This window comes from Falco naumanni, chromosome 1 (assembly GCF_017639655.2).
Source record: "Falco naumanni isolate bFalNau1 chromosome 1, bFalNau1.pat, whole genome shotgun sequence".
NCBI lineage: Eukaryota > Metazoa > Chordata > Aves > Falconiformes > Falconidae > Falco > Falco naumanni.
In genome coordinates, this window is record NC_054054.1 from 124348424 (window position 1) to 124367868 (window position 19445).

Here is a 19445-nt window from a genome sequence, read left to right on the forward strand (position 1 = left end):
CTTGCAAAAAGGGAAGATAAAAAAGCAAAAAGTCATCTCTAGGGGAAAATGCATGCAGCTTTTTTTCTAGTGTTTAGAAACTCCTAACAGTTTTCAGTTACAGAAAGAAATGTTACCATGTGAGCATGTACATTTGATAGTTACTAATACTGTACTCTGACAGCATTTCACAAATATTAATGATTCCTTACAATACATATTGTTTGTAAAAATTCCAGCTTTTGGCTTAGTGTCAGAAAATCGCAGACCCTGGCTTCTAATTAACCTGTAACAGACAGAAGCTATCAAACATCTAAGGAATGTGAACTCGGGCATTCTTTGCTGCGTCATAAATGTGGATCCAAGATCTAGGCCTAAGATGTTACCCTTTATTTCTTTAATATAAGAACTAGCCAAGAAGAAATGCCATGGATAGCTCCTGATGGCTTGTCACATCATTGCAAAAGCACCAGTATCTTCTGGTCTTGAAATATACATTAAACTCTGGTTTTGGGATCATTTTGGTTGTCTGTAAGACAATTCTCCCAAAGGAGTTAAGCACCGGTGAGTATTGGTTGAAGCGCTCTCACAGCGGTTGTAACATGGAGTTGTAAAACGGCGTTATGTTCTTGGTTATACGCAATGAAGGGGTCATTCCTTCCCTTCCCAAGCCCTTGGACGGGCCCTGTCCCTCCCTGCCAACGCAGCTGGGATCTGCGGTGACTCCTCACGGGCCTGAGGCCTCACCTCAGCCATAGCGGCAGAGGAGGCGATTCCGCACGGGGATTTTACATCGATGGCAATGAAATCCGCCACACCTGAACACCGTTCATTTCCCCATTAACAGCCCCTGGTCCCTTCACCCGCCAGCTCCAAGGCCGAGGCTGCCAAGCACCCGCCGCTGCACCAGTACTGAATGAGGCCCCCGAGGGCAGGCCGCGGCACCGCAAGCCCCAGCGCCACTCAGCGGGATCCCGGTAACGGCCGCCCGCCCGGGGTCGGGCCCGCACAGGCATTAGGCAGCGCGGCTTCTACCGGGCGGCCCCAACCGCCGGATCCCCCCGCCCAGCAAGGAGGCCTGCCCCGGCCCCGGTCCGCCCGCCGTGGGGCCCGCGCCCCTCAGCGCCCCGGCCGCTCTCTCCCCGCCAGCCCCGCGCGCCTTAAAGGCGCCCAGGCGGCCCCGCTCCCAGCTCTGCCCGCGGCCCGCTGGAGCAGCGGCGCCCTGCGCTGCCCCTTTAAGGTTACCGTGGCGACGGGTCTGGGTGAGAGCGAGGCGCATTGACGTCACGGCGGGCGGTGATTGGCTGGATCAGTCGGTTTCCGGTGGGAGCTGCTGCCGCCGCTGCTGCTGTCGCGGAGGCCGCGGCCGGGCCGGGACTGGCGGGGGGGCGGTGAGGGCCCGGCGGAGCCGCCCGCGGCAGGTGAGCGGCGCGGCCCGGCCCGGCCCGGCAGCCCCTGATGCGGGCGGTGGCGGGGCGAGGAGGCGAGGCCGGGCTCGAGGGGCGCGGCGCGGGGCGGGAGGCCTGCGGCCTTTGGGGGCGGGGGCTGGCCCCGCTGAGGGGAGCGGCCCGGTGCGGGCAGCTCCCGAGCCTACAGTGGGGGCAGCGTCCCCGTTCCTGCCGTGGCTGGAGGCCCCGGGTCTGTGAGGGAGAGAGGCCGCGCTGCGTTGGGCCCCCGCCGGCTTGTCGGGCCGCGGTGGGGCTGGGCGGGCGTCGCCTCCAGGCGGCCAGTGCTCCAGCAGTCCCCGGCCCGGCGTGGGGCTGGGGGCTACGGGGGTGCCCCTACCCCGGGAACGCCGTGGCGTTACTTTCGCCCTGGTGCTGCCTTGGAGCTGCCCGCTGGGCCGTAGCGGCGGCGGCGCCCCCGGGGAGCGGGAGCACCCCCGGCCCTGCGGTGAGGGGCGGGCTGGGCTGGGCCTGGCAGGGCTGCCCCAGGGAGGGCAGGCCGGGCCCGGGCCGTTCGAGCCATCCAAGTGCAGCCGGGCGTTAGGAGGCTCTGGGAAACCTCGGGTTTGTAATATGCAGAAAAAATACCTTGTAGAAATGCTGCAGTTTTCAGTATTTCTTTGGTATTTTCAGCCCTGGCCTTGCTGTTCTCATGACCAACCGTGATCCGTGTCTATCAGCAGTGCAATTCTTTTTCTGTAGTTTGTAATTTGTAGTCTGTCAGGGAGCCACCAAGTTTCTCTGTGGCTGTTAATTAAGACTGACCTTCACTGTGTGAGCTGTCAAAACAAAAGAAGTAACTGGAGAACTTTAAGGCACTCTTTCAATCCATGTGAAGTCCATAATTGGTGTTTGTGCAACACAATACATCTGTCTGTGCATACTTATGCAGGGATTAACTGTGACAAGAATGAAACCTGTTTGAAGTGTTAGCAATTTCGTGTTAACTCTAGTCCTCCTGTAATCTCCGGTGGCATAATTCAAGGGGCACAGTGTTATATTGCCTATGTTTCTCAATCTGCTGCCTCAGTAGGATAAAACGCGTAATATGACTGCATCATTTGGCTTTTCAGTTGTCACTTCTCAATGTCATTTTGACTGAATCCATTTTTTTCTTTTCAAAAGCTGATCCTGGGATCAACATATCTTCGTATTTATAAGCTGTTGCCACAGTCCCTGTAGCAGGTAACTTTATTTATATTTCCTCAGAAATGCACTGAGAAATTCTATTCTATTTCTTCAGTTGTCTCAGTGTTAATTGCTTTGTGAAAAAAGTTACGTGAAATGTTTTATATATAAATGTAAAAATATATTTTAAACTGGTTCTATAACTTGGAGTGGATGACACCTGCTTAAGAATATTTTTCAAATTGTTACAGCTGACACTATAATTTTAAAGTCTGTTGAAAAGTTGGCATCGTAATAGATGTGTTTAAAGATGTACTCTTGATTATTTATAGTTGAAGAAATATTTTTGGGACTGCAGTGTATCCACGGAGATAGTTACGAAATATGGACCAGTTTAAAATGGAGAGTAGCTTTTTAGAAGTAATGCCTCTAATTCCATAACTTCCGTTAGTGGATTCTGCCTTGGCATTTGGCAGACTGGCTTTGGTTTCAACCTTAATGTGTTTCACTTCCTAGTACTTTTCATACTGGCCTCTCAGATTCCCAGCTTCCACCCATGTGTCTCCTGCTCGTCATCTCTGTGACCCTGTACAGCTCTGTGAAGTGAGCCTCCAGTCCTATGGAATACTAGGCTTAATCAGCAGAAAGTTTAGGTGGAAGCTTCCCTGACTTTGAGTGCTTGTAGAGCTTGAGTTACTGAAGATTTTCCAGCTCAATCAAATGCTTTTCCTTTTGTGCCTGTGGCTAAAGAGCACCTAGATTTTTTATTTCTCTCCAGGTGCTAAGTAAGTTCATAGCTTTTTCTTTCACGGTGTATTTTAGTTACTAGTTTTACCAATAAAGGTAGTTTTATGCTGTGGTATCGGTAAGATTGTAATGCAGTGTAACTTTCTTTCAGGCAGCATAGCATGTCTGACTATATCGGGCTGCAGCATCTTTGTTTCTGCTAGTTATTTAACCTTCTCTTTCTTTTATCTTCAGCAATGGCAGCTTCTAGCAGCAGCAGCAGCGAGGAGGAGCGTAGTCTTCGGGAATGTGAACTTTATGTCCAAAAACATAACATCCAGCAACTTCTGAAGGATTGCATTGTACAGTTGTGCACAGTGAGACCTGAAAGACCCATGGGATTCCTCAGAGAGTACTTTGAGAGACTGGAGAAGGTAAAAATACATAGCGGGGGGGAAGGAGGGTGGAACAACCTAAATTTGCATCATCTCCTTGTGATTTAGAGATGGAGCTTTGGATTTGTCTGGTGTTCATATTGGCCATTTGAAATTGGAGCTGATGCTTTTGGAAAACAAATCCTATTTTCCAGTAGTTTATGCCAGTTGAGCACGGTGTAAAAGCACCTCTGTCATAGCAAAGCACATAGGGCAGAACATAAGCTGAGAAGGAGACTTACCCAGCTGGGATGCAGATGTAATCCCAGTCTAATGCTTGCTCATGAAAGCTAGTAGGTGGCACACACGCTTGTGTCTGTAGTTAGATAACTGTGGTGTTTGACCTTGGTTAGACACAGACATTAGGTGTCTGATTTCTTATATCGAGACAAATGGTTTACGATAATGTGGGTACAGCACAGAAGGAGTAGGTTAGTGGTAGTCAGGCAGGCCTAGCTGAGGACAAATGGAAGTATTTGCATTCCAGATCTCTAGGAGAGCAAGCCTGTTTCTGCCTTCTCCTGGGAGTTCGGTGTTGGTGTTTTGCTTTGTTGTTCCTCTTGTCCTCAAGGTCTCTTTGGTGTTCTTGTTGTTGTTGGAAGCATTCTGGAATCTTGGGAATGGAAAGCATTTTGTCATCTCGGTGCTCATGCTTGAAACGGTGATTTTTGCATTCTTTTGAACTGTTCATTTTATATATTGATGCTTAAGCATATAGGAACGGAAGCTGCTATGAAAATGGAAGGTTTTAAAGGCTAATGCAGGGAAAGGTTAGATACAATGACTATTCAGAATACACAATTAGTAAATAATGTAGCTGTGACCTCATACACAGTCAGTTGCAGGTGCTCCTTTCAGTAGTTGTTGTATATGGGAGTTATGTCTTTTTATTTTTTTTTTATTCTAGCTAGTTACTAATTGCTAATGTAAAGCAGAAAGAAATGAACACTAGAGGTTATCAATATGCATAGTGCAAATTGTCTTTTAATGGAAGTGTTCAAGGTAGATACATTGAGTTACAGGTTAGTTTGCACCATGTGGTCATTTTCTAGTATTTGAAGAACATTTTGCTTATTAAATGAACAAAAACTCCAAGAACTCTGCAATATGCCTGACTTGCTTTTTTTTTTGGTGTAGATGCATCTTGAGTACATTCTCTTTCAGAGAGAATACCAGCAGCAAACCAGGTAGTAAGCAGGTTCTTAAAAATTCATTGTGCCTCCTTCCCCACCTTGGATTCTCAAGTTTCTAAGTACTGATAGATTGGTAATTGGTAAAACATTGCCACAAGTGTTGATATGCAAAACTTTACAAAGTAAACTGCATTAGCGCACTTAGAATAAATTGTAAACCAATACATACATAGGGATATAAAATAGGAATATTTCGATGCTTTTGTAGTGAACTTACAGTCAACGTGCATTATTTAAACGTAAAGGGAACTGTTGGCTTTTAGCAAGACAAGTCTAGCTCTGAACTTAATCACATGTATTCTGGAGTTGAATAACTTGATTTTATTCTGGTGCAAGTAGGCTGTCTAAGTATTTGGTCAGCCCACAAGGAAGCTGAAAATAAAACCGGTTAAGTAATGTTTCTTCCCCCTTAAATTACTCTTATTAGAGTTTTGGTCAGGGTCTCTTATGAGTTGTGTTGGTATGGGTTATACATGCCCACCAGCACGGCGATAGCTACAGGTGAAACTAGTATTTTTCTTCTTGCCTTCTTGAATTTAAAAATTGCTACAGCTTTCTCTTCAGTCAAGTCTCACTGTTCAGTCTAACGGATTGGTCTTAGTTTAGCCAGGTAATGTGGTACCTTAATAGCTATCAAGTAACAGCAGTGAACATCCTGTACTATGTTAGCCAACTCCTCTGACATCTGTGTCTGGAAAGCACAAATGTGAAGCACTATTATTAACCAGCTCTAACGTGGTAGTTAGCTCTGGGAGAGGAAAAATAGGTGAAACGAAATCTGCTTCACCTTCCAGAAGTAATGTCTGTTACATCTTCAATAAAGCAGGGTAACTTTTCAATATACTTTTATAAATGTATTCATCTGTTAGACTGGCTGAAATTGAGGTTGAGATACAGTATTTTTTTTAAGATTGAATTTTGAAGGAAGACCATTTAAAACTGAAGCAAGGTTGCTATTTTCTCTGTGGTTATCCTGACAGTCATCTCTCCCACAGCACGCAAACACAGAGCTGATTCACTGTCATGTTATTAAAATACATTGAAGACATTTTAACATGCTTTTGAATTTATGTTCAGAAACATTAAAATTACTGCCTCTGAGATTGCTGTACCTACTGTAGGAATTCAGATATCCTCTTCTGGGTTATGAAAGCTGTTTCATGCATCTAATTACTACACATTGATTGTATAAATGTTTTTATTTTATCTGTTTGTGGTGTACTAAAGCCTCTATTCTTTTTGCTGTGCAAACGTGTCTGGTAACAGCAATGCATACTAAAAGCTAATGGCTATGCTTGGCTGTGTAGGTAGTCTGAGCTATGGAAATGTAATGTAGAGATCGTTATTACAGTCTGCCAGATGGATATTGGTCATGGCTGTCCACTGAAATAAGTGCATGTTTGAAATATTGTGTGTAATGCAGTTATGTGCATCTTAGGCTTTACAGAAAGCTGGAATTACGAAGTGCAATTGACACCCAGTCACTGTACTTACTCCCTGCCACCTGCCCTGCCTCTGTACATACATACCTGAATATTTTCCCGTTTTCCTAAGTGTTTCTTTTGCAAAACATGGAAGTTAAGGATGATAAACTGTGCAGTTGTGACTTTATTTTATTGCAGGGATTTTAACACTTTTTTTTAGCTTGTGAGTGTTTGGGATTTAAGTGTGTGGAGAGCTGATATAAATTAAATACTAATTAGCCAGAAGTTGAGACTGTTTCTGGTGTGATGACAATTACCAGGTGCCAGGCTGTACAGTGTAAAACATAATTCTGAAATTGTGAAGGTCATTCTCAGTAGCTGGTAGACTTCAATGTAAGTATGTGAAGTCTTATCACTTTAACGTTTCTTACTTGTAATAATTTAAATTAACTTAATAACAATTTTTTACTTGTCAGGAGAAATGAGATTTTACAGTTAATGGTCACTGACACTGAAAACTTTGAACTGCTTCATCAACAGAAAGACCAGGCTCAACACTTGGATGTAATAAACAGGCTAACTTTATTACTAAACCTTCTTAAAATCCTGGTAATGGTTATACTGATCCATACAGAGTAAAATGAATGCCTTTGTTCATTCTCTGTTAATTTGAGGAGCCTCTAAACCTGAACAAATACTTTTTTCTCAGTCATAAGTAATGGCTAAATTCTAAGGTAACAGAGTAACAACTGCCGCTCTTCCTTCAGGTCCTAGTGCAATTTTTCTCTGATCTGGTGGAGGAGTAATGTGGTTTAATATCAGGAATTGTAAAAGCTGTATTTTAAAAAGATGAGCACATGAAAAGCTACTGCTGTGAAAACAATGAGATTTTAGCATGTCACTCCGTGGCACAGTGCTGTCTTGCAAGGTGTAATGGGATACATGGAGATTTGTCTCATTCAGGGATAATCTTCCTCTTGGTGTGTGTGTATGTAGGCTATTTAGAATAGCTGGTATATTTTAAATTAATGTGTTATCTTACCCACCTGTAACTTGTTTATATGTCCATGCCCTATCTTAACATACTTCTTTTTAATATAGTAATATTAAATCTCAGATCAGGCAGAAGTTTCCAGTTGTATTTTTTTTTCTGTTAGTGCAGTTTTATTGTTCCTTGAGTGGACCATTACCCTGATGAGTCTTTTGCTGAACAGTGTTTTGATACACAGCTCCCTTGGTAAATGCTGCTGAAGTGCTTCTAGCTGTGAAAGTTAGAGGATCTCAATATTTTATGTGATACTGGGGAAAAAATACAGCAGCTGGTGTTCACTTATTTAAAAAGTGTCAAGGCTTTTTTATGGGTGAAATACTTTGTATGTGAACAAACAATATGTTTCTGTGGTTGGTGGTGCTGCCCACTTAGTAGAGAGGCAGTTTAAACCGAACACTTACTACTGGTCAAACTATTTTTAACTTCATCTCAGTTGAGACTTGTTTCTCTAAAATCAGAAGATGGAAACAAGGTTTTAAATATGTTTTGCTCCCATCATTTTGAAATGTAGCACTATTTTTATCAATGGGCAAAAAGCAGGAAGTGGAATGTAATTTGATGGATCAGTGCTTGCTCTTTGGCTATCTGAGAGGTGTAAAATGTAAACTCGCTGTAATGGTTATCTGATGTCCCTTTCCTCAAAGTGGTGGTGTTATACATAGCCTCTGTGCACCTCCGGAGCGGAGCATGGCAGCCAAGCAACAAGCTGCCCAGCTGAGCAGGGGACAGTTTGATCAAGGACACTGGGTCAAACCCAGCTTTTAAAAGTGCCGGGAGCTGTCAGAGAACAAATGACTCCTTGTGCTTTTAAGGCATGTCCCAAACCCCTGTTTCCTTAATGCTGGGAAAGTAATTTGAGCTGTTATGATGCAAATGCTTTGGCTCCAAGGTTGGCTTTTTTGTTTTGTTTTTAGTCTGATTTTAGTTGATTAAGGTGAATCTTCTAGTACATAGAAGGACGCACAAAATTTGATTAAGTTAGACTTCACTTTATTGTGAGTATGCTAGTCTTCTACAAAATCACTACAACACAGTGCAGCAGGTAGCTGAGGGAAATAAGGAAAATGTGTGACGTCATGCAAAGATCCGGGGTTTGCAGGAGAAACCCTACCGTTTGGCCTCTAGCATCCTCCCTCCGGCTCTTTTGTAAGCAGCGTTCATATTTCTTTCTCCTAAAATAACTGTTGGTTATTGAGTATCAAGTTGGTCCATGACTTGACCTTGTTTCAAAAGCTTCTCATGTAACATGGATTTCTGAGGAATTGCTCTTCTGTCTTTCAAATCAAAAAAGGCTTAACACCTCCCAGCTGAGGGAAAGAACTGCTGGGTTTACAGTTGGGAAAACTGTACAAAAAAACTTTACAATTTGCAGAACGTCCTCATTGCCTGTGGATTACAGTAGTGGAAAATAGAATCGACTTGTTTATACTACTTAATTTATGAAACTATTAGTGTAACTTATTAAAAATAAACACCATTGTGATATGAATGTTGTGAATGGCCTATCTGCCATCTATTTTGAAAGGCCTTTGATCCTGGTTGCTGTAGTCTCCTGTTGGCCTTAATGTGGGAGCAGTAGTATGCAGGAAGCTCCCTTGCATTGGCAGGCTGAATTGGAATGTGATATATAACGACTTTTTTCTTCACTGGATTATGTGATGCAGACATGTCTCCCTTCCTGTTTAGGAGGAAACAAAACAGTTGTTGAATCAACAGAAGTCTGGTTCTCGCTCAGACTCGCGGGAGGATGAAATCTCTCCCCCTCCTCCCATGAACCCTGTGGTTAAGGGTCGAAGAAGGCGCGGGGCCATCAGTGCAGAAGTCTATACAGAAGAGGATGCTGCATCTTATGTTAGAAAGGTGCTTTGACTTCTAAATGTTGCTAAAAATTGCATCTACAATCCAAGAGTTTGTCTAAGACCACCTTTTAGCCAGTGTATTAAGTAACACTAAGCTCCTGTAGCCTGTTAAGTCTTGTGATAACTAAAAAGCAGACCTCTGTGTACAGCTGTTTAATTGGAGGTTAGAATAAACTGTCATGCAATTAAACCATTTATGCATAACTTGGATCTGTTCCTTTTGAAGTAATATATATATTTAGATGCACATATTTATATATTATATATATAAACAAAGTGTTTCCAGTTATTTGACAGCTGCAACAACATTACGTTTAGCCTAATGGCAGAGCAGACTTGCTGCTATTCATAGCAAAATGGAAGTTGAAAAGATACTTGTACTCTTGCAAAAAACCCTGAAAAATTTAGCATTGAAGGATGCTTTTACAGTTGCATGAAGTAATACAGGATTTTATTTACCTTCTGCAAAAACTGGCTGTAAACACTGACTATATTTGGTTTTAGATCTGTAGTCCTTGAAAGAAACCGCAAAAACTCAGCCGGTGTTTTGTAGCAATTTAAATAATCTGTTTACCCTGGGGAGTGCAGATTTTTTTTTTTTAAATTAATCAGTTACTTTTTCTGTTTATATCCTAGGTTATTCCAAAAGATTATAAGACTATGGCTGCTTTGGCAAAAGCTATTGAGAAGAATGTGCTGTTTGCCCATCTTGATGATAATGAAAGAAGGTAGGAACAAATCTTTGTAGTCTTCCTTGAAGGGCAGACTTCAGAAGAGCTAAATGTGTCATAACGTACAAAGCTGCACAGCCACTTTATAGTAGTGTAACCATACAGAGGCTATAGGAAGAGTATTGAGAGGTTGGAGGTACGGATGTATGAATGCATGCATGCCTGGCAGTTCTCCAGCACTTGTCTAACGTTGGTATCCTTTTCTTCAGTGACATCTTTGATGCAATGTTCCCTGTCACTTACATCGCAGGAGAGACTGTCATACAGCAAGGCAAGTGACAGTTGTTTACATTGGTGAATAAGTGCCCTAGTGCTGCTGTTAGGTTTTGGGTGGTTAGTTGGTTTGTTTGTTTGTTTGTTTTTTAATAAAAACACTGTCTGCATACAGTAACCCTTTCTTGTTATGTTACCTGAAGCACAGCTCATACTAAAGTGAGGAGTGGAGCAGTTTCAGGAAGATGTGGTTTCATTACATATGTTATCTATTGTAAAGATTGTCATTTGATGGCTCTGTAGAACACGTTTTATCAGTTTATGGATCTGGTATGCCTTTCCAGTAATACTGGCAATGCTGCTGATCTCCCACATACCAGTAGGTGTCCTCTTTCACAGGACTAAGATGAGTGCAAAATTGGCAAAATGTGAAATTTCATCCTGCAAGCTGTGCAAAAATTGGTTGCTGTCAACCTTATTAGATTCTAAACATCAAAGCTGTCAGAGATGCCATTTCTGTGAAATGTGAATGTTTGCATAGCTTTGCTTTTTTTTTTTAATGTGTGTTCAATATTTTCTTGTCTTTAGGTGATGAAGGTGATAACTTCTATGTTGTTGATCAAGGAGAAATGGATGTAAGCATTATTGGTCGTTTATTAATGATATGTTTGTTCCTAGTAGAAGTAGGTTTCTTCTACAGGTCCTTCCTTTAGCAACTGTTCTCATAATAAATTCTTCCTTGTAAAAGCTTATTTTGTTCCCTTAACAGCTCAATCTGGCTGTTCATGCTGAGTTGTGTGGCTTTCAAAATGAACGATTTGGCCACCAACACAATATTAATACTTTACAAGAGCAGGGTGGAGTCTAGTTGTGGTGTGGGACAGGCATTAAGAATGAACAGGCTTTTTATTTTCCAGTCCAACTCATCTGTAACTTTCTCTGACAGAGACTTTGTTGATATTTTATTTCTTATCACAGGATCTCGGGAGTCTGTGTGTAGTCTCTGTGCATGTGATTTAGAAGAGAGTCCCTTTGTTGATGAAAGTAAAAAATTGTGGCTGGGACTGGGGTTGGCTGTGGAGTGTTGATGACCCTGGAATGGTCAACTCTGGCTGTACAGATGTGAGAATTTCCCTTTATTAGAAAGGAAACGTTTTCTAATAGCATTTTAGAATTCTATTCTAGGCATTCTATAAAGGGTAGCAGGAGCTTCATGTTGTCTTTGACCAGCTCGTGAGACACGGTGGGCCTTGGCTTACCACAGTGCGCTGCCTTTCAGGTTTATGTGAACAGCGAGTGGGCAACCAGCGTTGGTGAGGGTGGAAGCTTTGGAGAACTTGCCCTTATCTATGGAACTCCCCGTGCTGCAACTGTCAAAGCGAAGACGAATGTGAAGTTGTGGGGCATTGATAGAGATAGCTATAGAAGGATCCTGATGGCAAGTATTTTTCCAGCTGGTGTGTGGCTTATGTCATTGACTCAAGTAGCTGCGTGCATAGCCTGGAATCAGGCTTTTGGTTTTACTATTCACTCAACTTATACTGGTCATCCGACCTTCTATCTGTGCTGGTCCTTTCCTGGAGTTGGTTATTCAAAATCCTGCTGTCTCTTTTGTAATCAGAAAACTGATCACTCAGCATATGTCTGTCAGGCGTGGGACAAGGAGAAGTCTTGCATTAGTGAACAAAACAATACCAATGCAGTATTAAACGACTAAAAAATTTAAAGCTGCTGGTTAGCGAGCCAGATGTTTTGATTCTATTCTGTATTTAGCTTGCTATTTGTAAGTGGTGTGTGTGCACAGCAGTTGTAACGAAGTTGAGCAGGTGTTGTGAGTTTTGGTAAGGTTATACAGTTAGAATGCATTTAGGAGTGTTTATTGCAGCCTTAATGTTTAAGTACTTTATGAAGGTTGCTCAGCTCTGAAATATTACTGAAATAAATTTGAAAACAATCTTGTGAGTTTGGAGTCTGTGAGACAGGATGCAGTATGTCTGGTTGAAATTTTTTATCTTAAGTTTTAATTGAAGCCTCATGTAAAATATGAAGTAGAAAGAAAACTTAATTCGTGTGCTTGGGGTGGAGTGACTTTTTTTTTTTCTTTTGTAGGGCAGTACTCTGAGAAAGAGAAAGATGTACGAGGAATTCCTTAGTAAAGTATCTATATTGGGTAAGTGAGAAGACTTCTGTTGCGAAGTGGAATAAATTGCCATATTGTCATAAAGCTGTTACCCAGCATTATTATGATAACAGGCTATTGTGGAAATCTGTTAAAACTGACTGCAAAGTGTGTGCAGCTTTTCTGCATCATTCCAAAATAATTCTAATTCAAGTCTTGATACCTGATGCACAGGTGTAGCCAGAAATAGGCTGACCTCTGTGTAAAGAGAGATCAAAAAGTGTAATTTGTGTCTTGAAAAGATACTCCGTTAATGAACTTCTAAATCTGTAGAATCTCTGGACAAGTGGGAGCGTCTCACTGTAGCTGATGCATTGGAACCAGTACAGTTTGAGGATGGGCAGAAGATTGTGGTCCAGGGAGAGCCAGGAGATGAATTCTTCATTATCTTGGAGGTAAGTAAAGTAAAAAATAAAAGCCTAGAACTTTATTTCTTCTTAACATGGTTTATTCTGTCCCTAAATAGGCACTTGAAAAAAATCAAAATGTAAGAACATACTTGTGGAGAATTCCTAAAGAAATATAATCTTGCCGGACATGCAGAAGCTTATATTTGGTTTGCTATTTTTACAAATGATACTTCCTGGAAAAAAGTAACAAGTTTTTGGCTGAAACAGTTTATCTTTTTCAGAAGAGACCTGTTCTAGATAGTAACGTCTTGCTAGTGGTAATCATTGTCTCTTGTCTGTTTGTTTTTTTTTTTTTTTCGAGTGCGTTTGGTCTTTCTCCCACCCCCTAGTTATACTGTAATATTCTTACTGTTATGAGGAAAAGCAGGAAGAGGTCAGTGCTGCGGATGTGCAGATACCCCAGACATTTTCTGCTTAGAGAGGAGGGAGGACCAGCTGTTTTTATAGAGCAGTCTGCTGAGCTATGCAAGGACTGTGCAGCAGTTTTTAGACTGAGACATCGTAACAGTTATTTGTGCAAAGCAGCTGAATCTGTGTGGAATTCAATGTTTCAAGTGATGCTGGAAATTCCAATTGTTTAATTGCTGTGATTTATTAAAGGGCACAGCTGCAGTGTTACAGCGTCGATCAGAAAATGAAGAATTCGTTGAAGTGGGCAGACTGGCACCTTCTGATTATTTTGGTGAGTTACATACTGATGGTGACATACACCACTGTCACCATTTTACCTGTGCTGTGTAGATGACTGTTGTGAATGATAGTGATGAGGTGGATTTGCTTAATTACTGTTTTGGCTAACTCTTGTGGCTTCATTCAATGTCAGGTGAGTATCAGAGTCGCTTGGCATGCAGGTGTGCATGTGTATTACAGAAATGTGATTGTTCTAGAATAATTTAGAAGGGGCCTGGTGGTGGTTTGGTCTAACTTCCCTACTCTGAGTAGAGCTAACTTTGAAATTGCATCATATTGCTCAGGGCTGTGTCCAGCTGAGTCTCTTGGTCTCCAGGGATGGGGATCCCGCAACCTCTCTGGGCAATTTCTTTCACTGTTTAACTCACGTTGTGAAGAATTTTCTTCGTGCCTGACAAGAATTTCCTGTTCTGCAACTTGTTGCTTTCTCTCTGCCTTTCACAGTGCAGAGAGCAGCCTAGTTTTGCCTTTATAATAAGTCATTATGCAGCGAAGACAGCCTTAAGATTCCCTCCTTAGCTGCCTTTTCTCCAGGTCAGACTAACGCAGCTCTTTCAGCATCTCTGTACACCCAGTGTGCAGTCCCCTGACCATCTGGGTGGCACTGCTGGACTTGCTGTGCTTTGTCAGCATCTGGTACCGGGGACCCCAAAGCTGTGTGGTGCTCTGGACGTTGTCTCCCGAGTGCAGATCAGGGTCTTTTCTCCTGTTGAAGGTGTTCTAACTCAGCTAAAAGTTACATACCATGTAAATTGCTTTGGGTTGAAAAAAACTTACATATGTTGGCAAAGAAAAAGGCTGAGATCCTGTGATAAGTACTTGCTTGTGAAGACTTTGGAATAGTCTTCACGTGGAACTAGTCTCTTGTCTAGTGCATGTTGATTTATTTTGGATCACAGATAAGGACTGGATATGTATGCTTAGAGAGCATTCTTGGAGTATAATGTAACAGTATATAACAAGATACTCCTTGTGGCCTTATTTGGGTTCAGAAGAAAAGTGGCTTGCAGCTCAACCTGTTCAGAACCTATTGTTTAAGGTGTAATAATACTTCCCTCACTAAGAAAAAGAAAGAAAACCCAGCTGCAAACCAGAACCTCTAACTCTTTTCTCATGTTTAAGGTAGGTCCTCCCTCCTTACTACTTATTACTCCTTCTAAGCAGTCCTCTTGCTGAAGGTTTCTGGTTGTTCAGTTTTTCAGCTTTGTAGATGATGTAATCAACAAATACTCTGTTGCAAAGGTCTAAAGTGGGATGTACTCAAAGAGTGTGTTAGTAGTACTGGATCTGACCAAAGGTCAGCTTAGGTCAGTATCTAGTACTGGATTTTTGTTTGGTGAATGTCATTTCAGTCTTTTCTAACATTTCCCTTCATGTGTACTCTGGAGTTTTCCACTCTCAAACTAAAAGTTATCTCTACTGTTGCGTTCAGGTGCTGCAGACCTGTCCTCCAGGGGTTGAACTCTCCCTTAGAACCTACTTATTCTTTTGCAAGCCTGTGTTTTGTAGGTTAGTGAGTTCAGGAGTTTTAATTGGGCACAGAGGAAAAGTTTTTCTCATTGCTTTTGAACATCCCTTCTGATAATGCAGGCAAATCTATTCTCTGTGGAGCACCAAGTTCTTTCCTCAGTCCCAAACATGGGTGTAACCAGCCCAACTGCTTAAAAACAAACAAATCCAAAAGTTGGTGGTTGATGCTGTGATTTTTCGTGCTTGTTCCTAGGGATGTTAGGCGTAGCTGTTATCACCAGTGGAAGCAGGGGCTTGTTGAAAGCTATTTCCAAATATGTTGTTTAGCAGTTGTGACAGGTATTTGAAACGAAGCTTTTGGCATGTTTGTGCATAACTTACGAAACGGGAATCCGATGGGACTTCAAGATACTCATCTTCCACAGTCCCATAGCAAAGTCAAACTCTTGATTCTGGCTAGCTGTGGGTCAAAAGCTCCTGTCTCGTGCATTAATGTTTTTACTTCAATACCAGGGTTGTCTTGTCCTGAATTTCCTAGAAATATCAGAATTGAACAGTAGCTTACCTTACATATTAAAAATAACTATTTGTTGACTAGAAAAATTACATGTTTAATTGAAACATGACCATTTCTCATAGAACCAATAGTCAAAATTCTTTAGGCCTTTTTCAGAGAGACTTGAATGTGGACAGGCTTTTTAATTAGGAAAATCAAGTAGTTTTGTGGTTGTTTTTTTTTTTTTAAACTGCCTTCACAGTTGCTTCTAGTGTAACTATGTAGATACTTGCTCTGATCAGTGTTAAAACCTGAATTACCTTTGGTTCTTGTAGCAGTTTGAAATAGAGCAGGGTGATTTCTTTGGCTTTCTTGCACGTTGATTTTTAACACTGTTCATGCTTTCCTGTTGCCCTAGGTGAAATAGCTCTGTTGATGAACCGTCCCCGTGCTGCCACAGTTGTTGCTCGTGGCCTGTTGAAATGTGTAAAGCTCGATCGACCCCGATTTGAACGTGTCCTGGGTCCGTGCTCGGATATTCTCAAGCGAAACATCCAGCAGTACAACAGTTTTGTATCGCTGTCTGTCTGAAACCTTCCTCCCTATCCACACCATGCTTCACGAATGCAGACTGCTTTATTACCCTTGTGCAGAGCCACATTGCCACTGGCATTTGCAGCTTCCTGTCTGTTTAAAAAAAAAAAAAATTGCTTATCATGGCACTATTTTTAATTTTAGAGCATATTAGTTCTGTGCTCTCTGTCCCTTTTAAATTAATAGAAAAAGTTCTATGGAGGTGTTTGCTCTTACGGCTTCTCTCTGTGCAACAATGTCCAACTCGGGCAAATGCAGCCTTGCGTCAGCGAGGGAGAGATCTCCTGGCACCATGCCAGTTGCCATAGAGTAAGGAGGTGATGGGGGAGTGGGTGGAAATGCTTTTAAAGGTGTTACTCAAATTGTTGGACAGATTTTAAGGCTGTGGTCATAATCTGCTGTATTTCTCTTGAAATGAGAACTGCCCTTGTAATGGCGCTTGTTGAGGCTTGGGGTTTTCTTTTTTTTCTTTTCTTTTTTTTTAAAATTTTCTGGGTACTGTAATCCTGGGTTCAATCGTGAGGCATCAGCTGCTAAGAAAGCCACAGTTGGAATTTAACAGTATAATTGTTCCTGTTGTCTGCTGGTTTAAGATTGCTTAGTTACGTTTTTGTCAAGTGTAAATCAAAGCTTTTAAGGTTTATAGTTCTGGTGAACTACTGCAGATGTTACTTAATTTGCTGACTTGCCGCAACTGATTTTTTTTTTCTTGTTCTTTCTTCAGCGATAGATATACCATTTAAAACTCTTCCTGTTCAAAGTGGCAAGAACCAAATGTTACGTTAAATGCCTAACTTTGGTGTAAGAATGGTGCAGCTGTCCAGCTGTTAGTAATGTTCAAGTACTTAGATTGGTGTAGAAATTGGAAGCAAACATTTTACTTTCCCTGTGACTCTTGCTTGCTTTGTATTACTCAGCTGACTTTTTAAAGAAATGATCATCAGTTCAGGTGACCCTTTGTTACCAGGGGAAATAAATGTTGAGTATTTATGGCCAGCATTAGTTGCAGGTGGCAAGATTGCTGGTCTATACAGATGCCATTATTCTTGGTAGAGAATGAGGCAGAAAAAGTGAATGTTTTAACTTTCTTGCAACACTCAGTTATTTTAAGTTTTTAAATCAGTTAATCCATAATTTTTAAAATGGTTAATTATAAATGTAGTTTGAATACAAAAGGTGCATTCTCTTTCCTTGCCAATGGAATTTACATGACACGTATTTCATACTCATTCTTTTTTCCAAGTTCAGTATGTTGCGGAGTCTTAGATGTATTTCAGTATTTACCAGCTTTGTGTTACATTATTCTGTGCGCACCAGTACTTCCCAGAAGTTTTTACTGAATTCCACGGTTCAATAATGGTAGGCAATTTTTAAGGTTTCCTTTAAACTGTAATTTATATAAAAGTAGTGTAGGTTTGTATTTGGGAGTGACAGCAAGCAGTTTTGCATTTGTTGTGCAACTACTTCTAACGATGGAGCCCTCGTTTTATTTCCCTTCTGAATCGATAGGGATTCAAATTCAACAGACTTTCTCCCAGGCCTGTAGATAATGAGGAAGAGCCTGCTGATTGATGCAAAATAATAGTGAGGGTATCAAGCCTTTACAAAAGGTTTCAGGGTATTTCTGAACCTGAACTCCCAATAACGGCATTTAAATGCTTGCAGTTTGAGTTCTTTTTTCGGAAGATGTTGAGTAGAGGATTTCTGCCAGAGTCCTTAAGGAGTAAACAAATGCTACCTTTTCTGTTTTTTTGGTCTTTTTTTTTTTTTTTTTTTTGTAAAACTATTTTCTTCAGTTGACTATCCAGGTTTTTTCTTCATATGTATTCTTTGTGTTACTTTAAAGCACCAAAAACTGTGTAAACTAGTTAGAGCTCCACAAAAAAAATGCACATTTTTTTTATATAAGGCTTTCTAATCCTGTTTCACTACCGCATCTTTTTAGCTTGCTGTTTACTCCCTTTTGTAGTTTTACCTACAAGATTTTAAGATAAATCAGCTAAGTCTGAGTTAAATATTAATCACAGTTATAGCTTTACCTTTGTGTGCAATTTAAATATGTTTGAAACCACAATTGGCATAGTTTTGCCTTAGCTAACATTCAGGGCTTTAGAAGTAATTTTTTGCTAGTCCGCCTTTAGCGAATTTATGAAGTCTATTGCCCTAGAAAGCTATAGTCAACCAGAGGACCATTTTTGTATTGTTACCTGACTATATAAGTCTGATTTACTGTATGTGCTAATATATTATATTCCTTTTGTTATAGATTGTCCTAATGGCAGGTAAAGCAATAAAATGATTTAAATTCTTAAATGCAATCAGTCTCTTTTTTTTCCCCTCCCATCCTTATATTGTGTTTCCCTTTGGCCTCAGGGCGTACATTATTAATGAGGTGGTAGAAACTAAGAAGCTTAATAGATTAGCTTCGTGTTAACTCCGGAGGCTTGTGTTCAGGTCCTAGCGTACAGTGCAACTGCACCTTCCCCTCCGGAGCCTGCTGGAGAGCGTGGTCGCCGTGAGCCAGCCTGTGCCTGTGCCCCAGGAACTCCAGGCGAGTTCTGGCATCGTGCACGTGACTGCTTTTGCAGTAAAGGTACCTGCGGCTTTTCTGAGTCTCTCTTAGCAACTTGAGCTGCTTTGATCTCCTGTTAAGGTTGTTAATTCCCAGCCTGATCACTGTTACCGGGGCTCATAAGCTTCTGTAAGGTGTCTGTTCCCATCTATGCATACCCTTAATGAAAGTTTTGAACGTATCATGAATGGGTTCTGGTGGACAGACAGTGAGAAATAGAAAAGAGGGATTTTCATACTCCGATGAAGTAAGAAAAAAAGTTGAATGATGACCTGAAGCAGCTCAGACTGGATGTTTTACATACAGCTATGAGAAAGCTAATACCCAACTTTGAAGATATGTTAAAAAATTACCATGTGAAAGAGAATAAAAATAAGAGGCAACCTTGCAAACCCAGTTAGTGTACTAGCTATTTATATATCTGTGGGTTTCTTTCCTTCATCCTGCCCTCCCTTTCCCCTTGACAAAAAAAAAAAAAAAGGCTGAGAACAAGTTCTTATTATTGAAAGTGAAACTGTAAACCTTCCAACCTTATAACTTTTTACAATTTATCTTCTGTTGCCATGTTCTTCCTGTTCAAGCAGCCAGCCAGCAGTCACCATTCCATGAGACTGATCACATTAATTTTGGACTTGTCATGTGTGGTAAGCCCGTAAAACATCACCGGCAGAGGGAGATACAACTTTGGGAATACAGCATCTTGTACTGGAACAACCGCTGTGCTGCGCATGCCAAGAGTGAGTCAAATCTTTTTATTTTCAAGTATTCTCTGTCCCCAAGAGTCCAAAGGCCTGTAAGCCCCCCCCGGTGCTGAGAATTGTTTGATTAAGACTGTCTAAACCCCTGTTTTT

General features: G+C 41.4%; 1 protein-coding gene across 1 annotated transcript; it reads left to right on the plus strand.

Annotated features, from left to right (window-relative positions):
• The first annotated feature begins 1279 nt into the window (after positions 1-1279).
• On the plus strand, positions 1280-18335 carry PRKAR1A (protein kinase cAMP-dependent type I regulatory subunit alpha). The gene is made up of 12 exons (XM_040582053.1): positions 1280-1400; positions 2550-2609; positions 3534-3712; positions 9067-9240; positions 9876-9967; positions 10180-10241; positions 10772-10818; positions 11463-11621; positions 12293-12353; positions 12636-12757; positions 13373-13454; positions 15847-18335. The coding sequence occupies exons 3-12, from the start codon at positions 3536-3538 to the stop codon at positions 16017-16019; spliced, it is 1149 nt and encodes a 382-aa protein (XP_040437987.1). The 5' UTR covers positions 1280-1400; positions 2550-2609; positions 3534-3535; the 3' UTR covers positions 16020-18335.
• The last annotated feature ends 1110 nt before the right edge of the window (positions 18336-19445 follow it).

Excerpts from the sequence above, each read along its gene's own strand:
- PRKAR1A (XM_040582053.1), top strand. The coding sequence starts at position 3,536 with ATGGCAGCTTCTAGCAGCAGCAGCAGCGAGGAGGAGCGTAGTCTTCGG. Across the intron at positions 10,242-10,771 it reads AGAGACTGTCATACAGCAAG|GTGATGAAGGTGATAACTTC; the intron begins GCAAGTGACAGT and ends TCTTGTCTTTAG. Across the intron at positions 11,622-12,292 it reads GCTATAGAAGGATCCTGATG|GGCAGTACTCTGAGAAAGAG; the intron begins GCAAGTATTTTT and ends TTTCTTTTGTAG.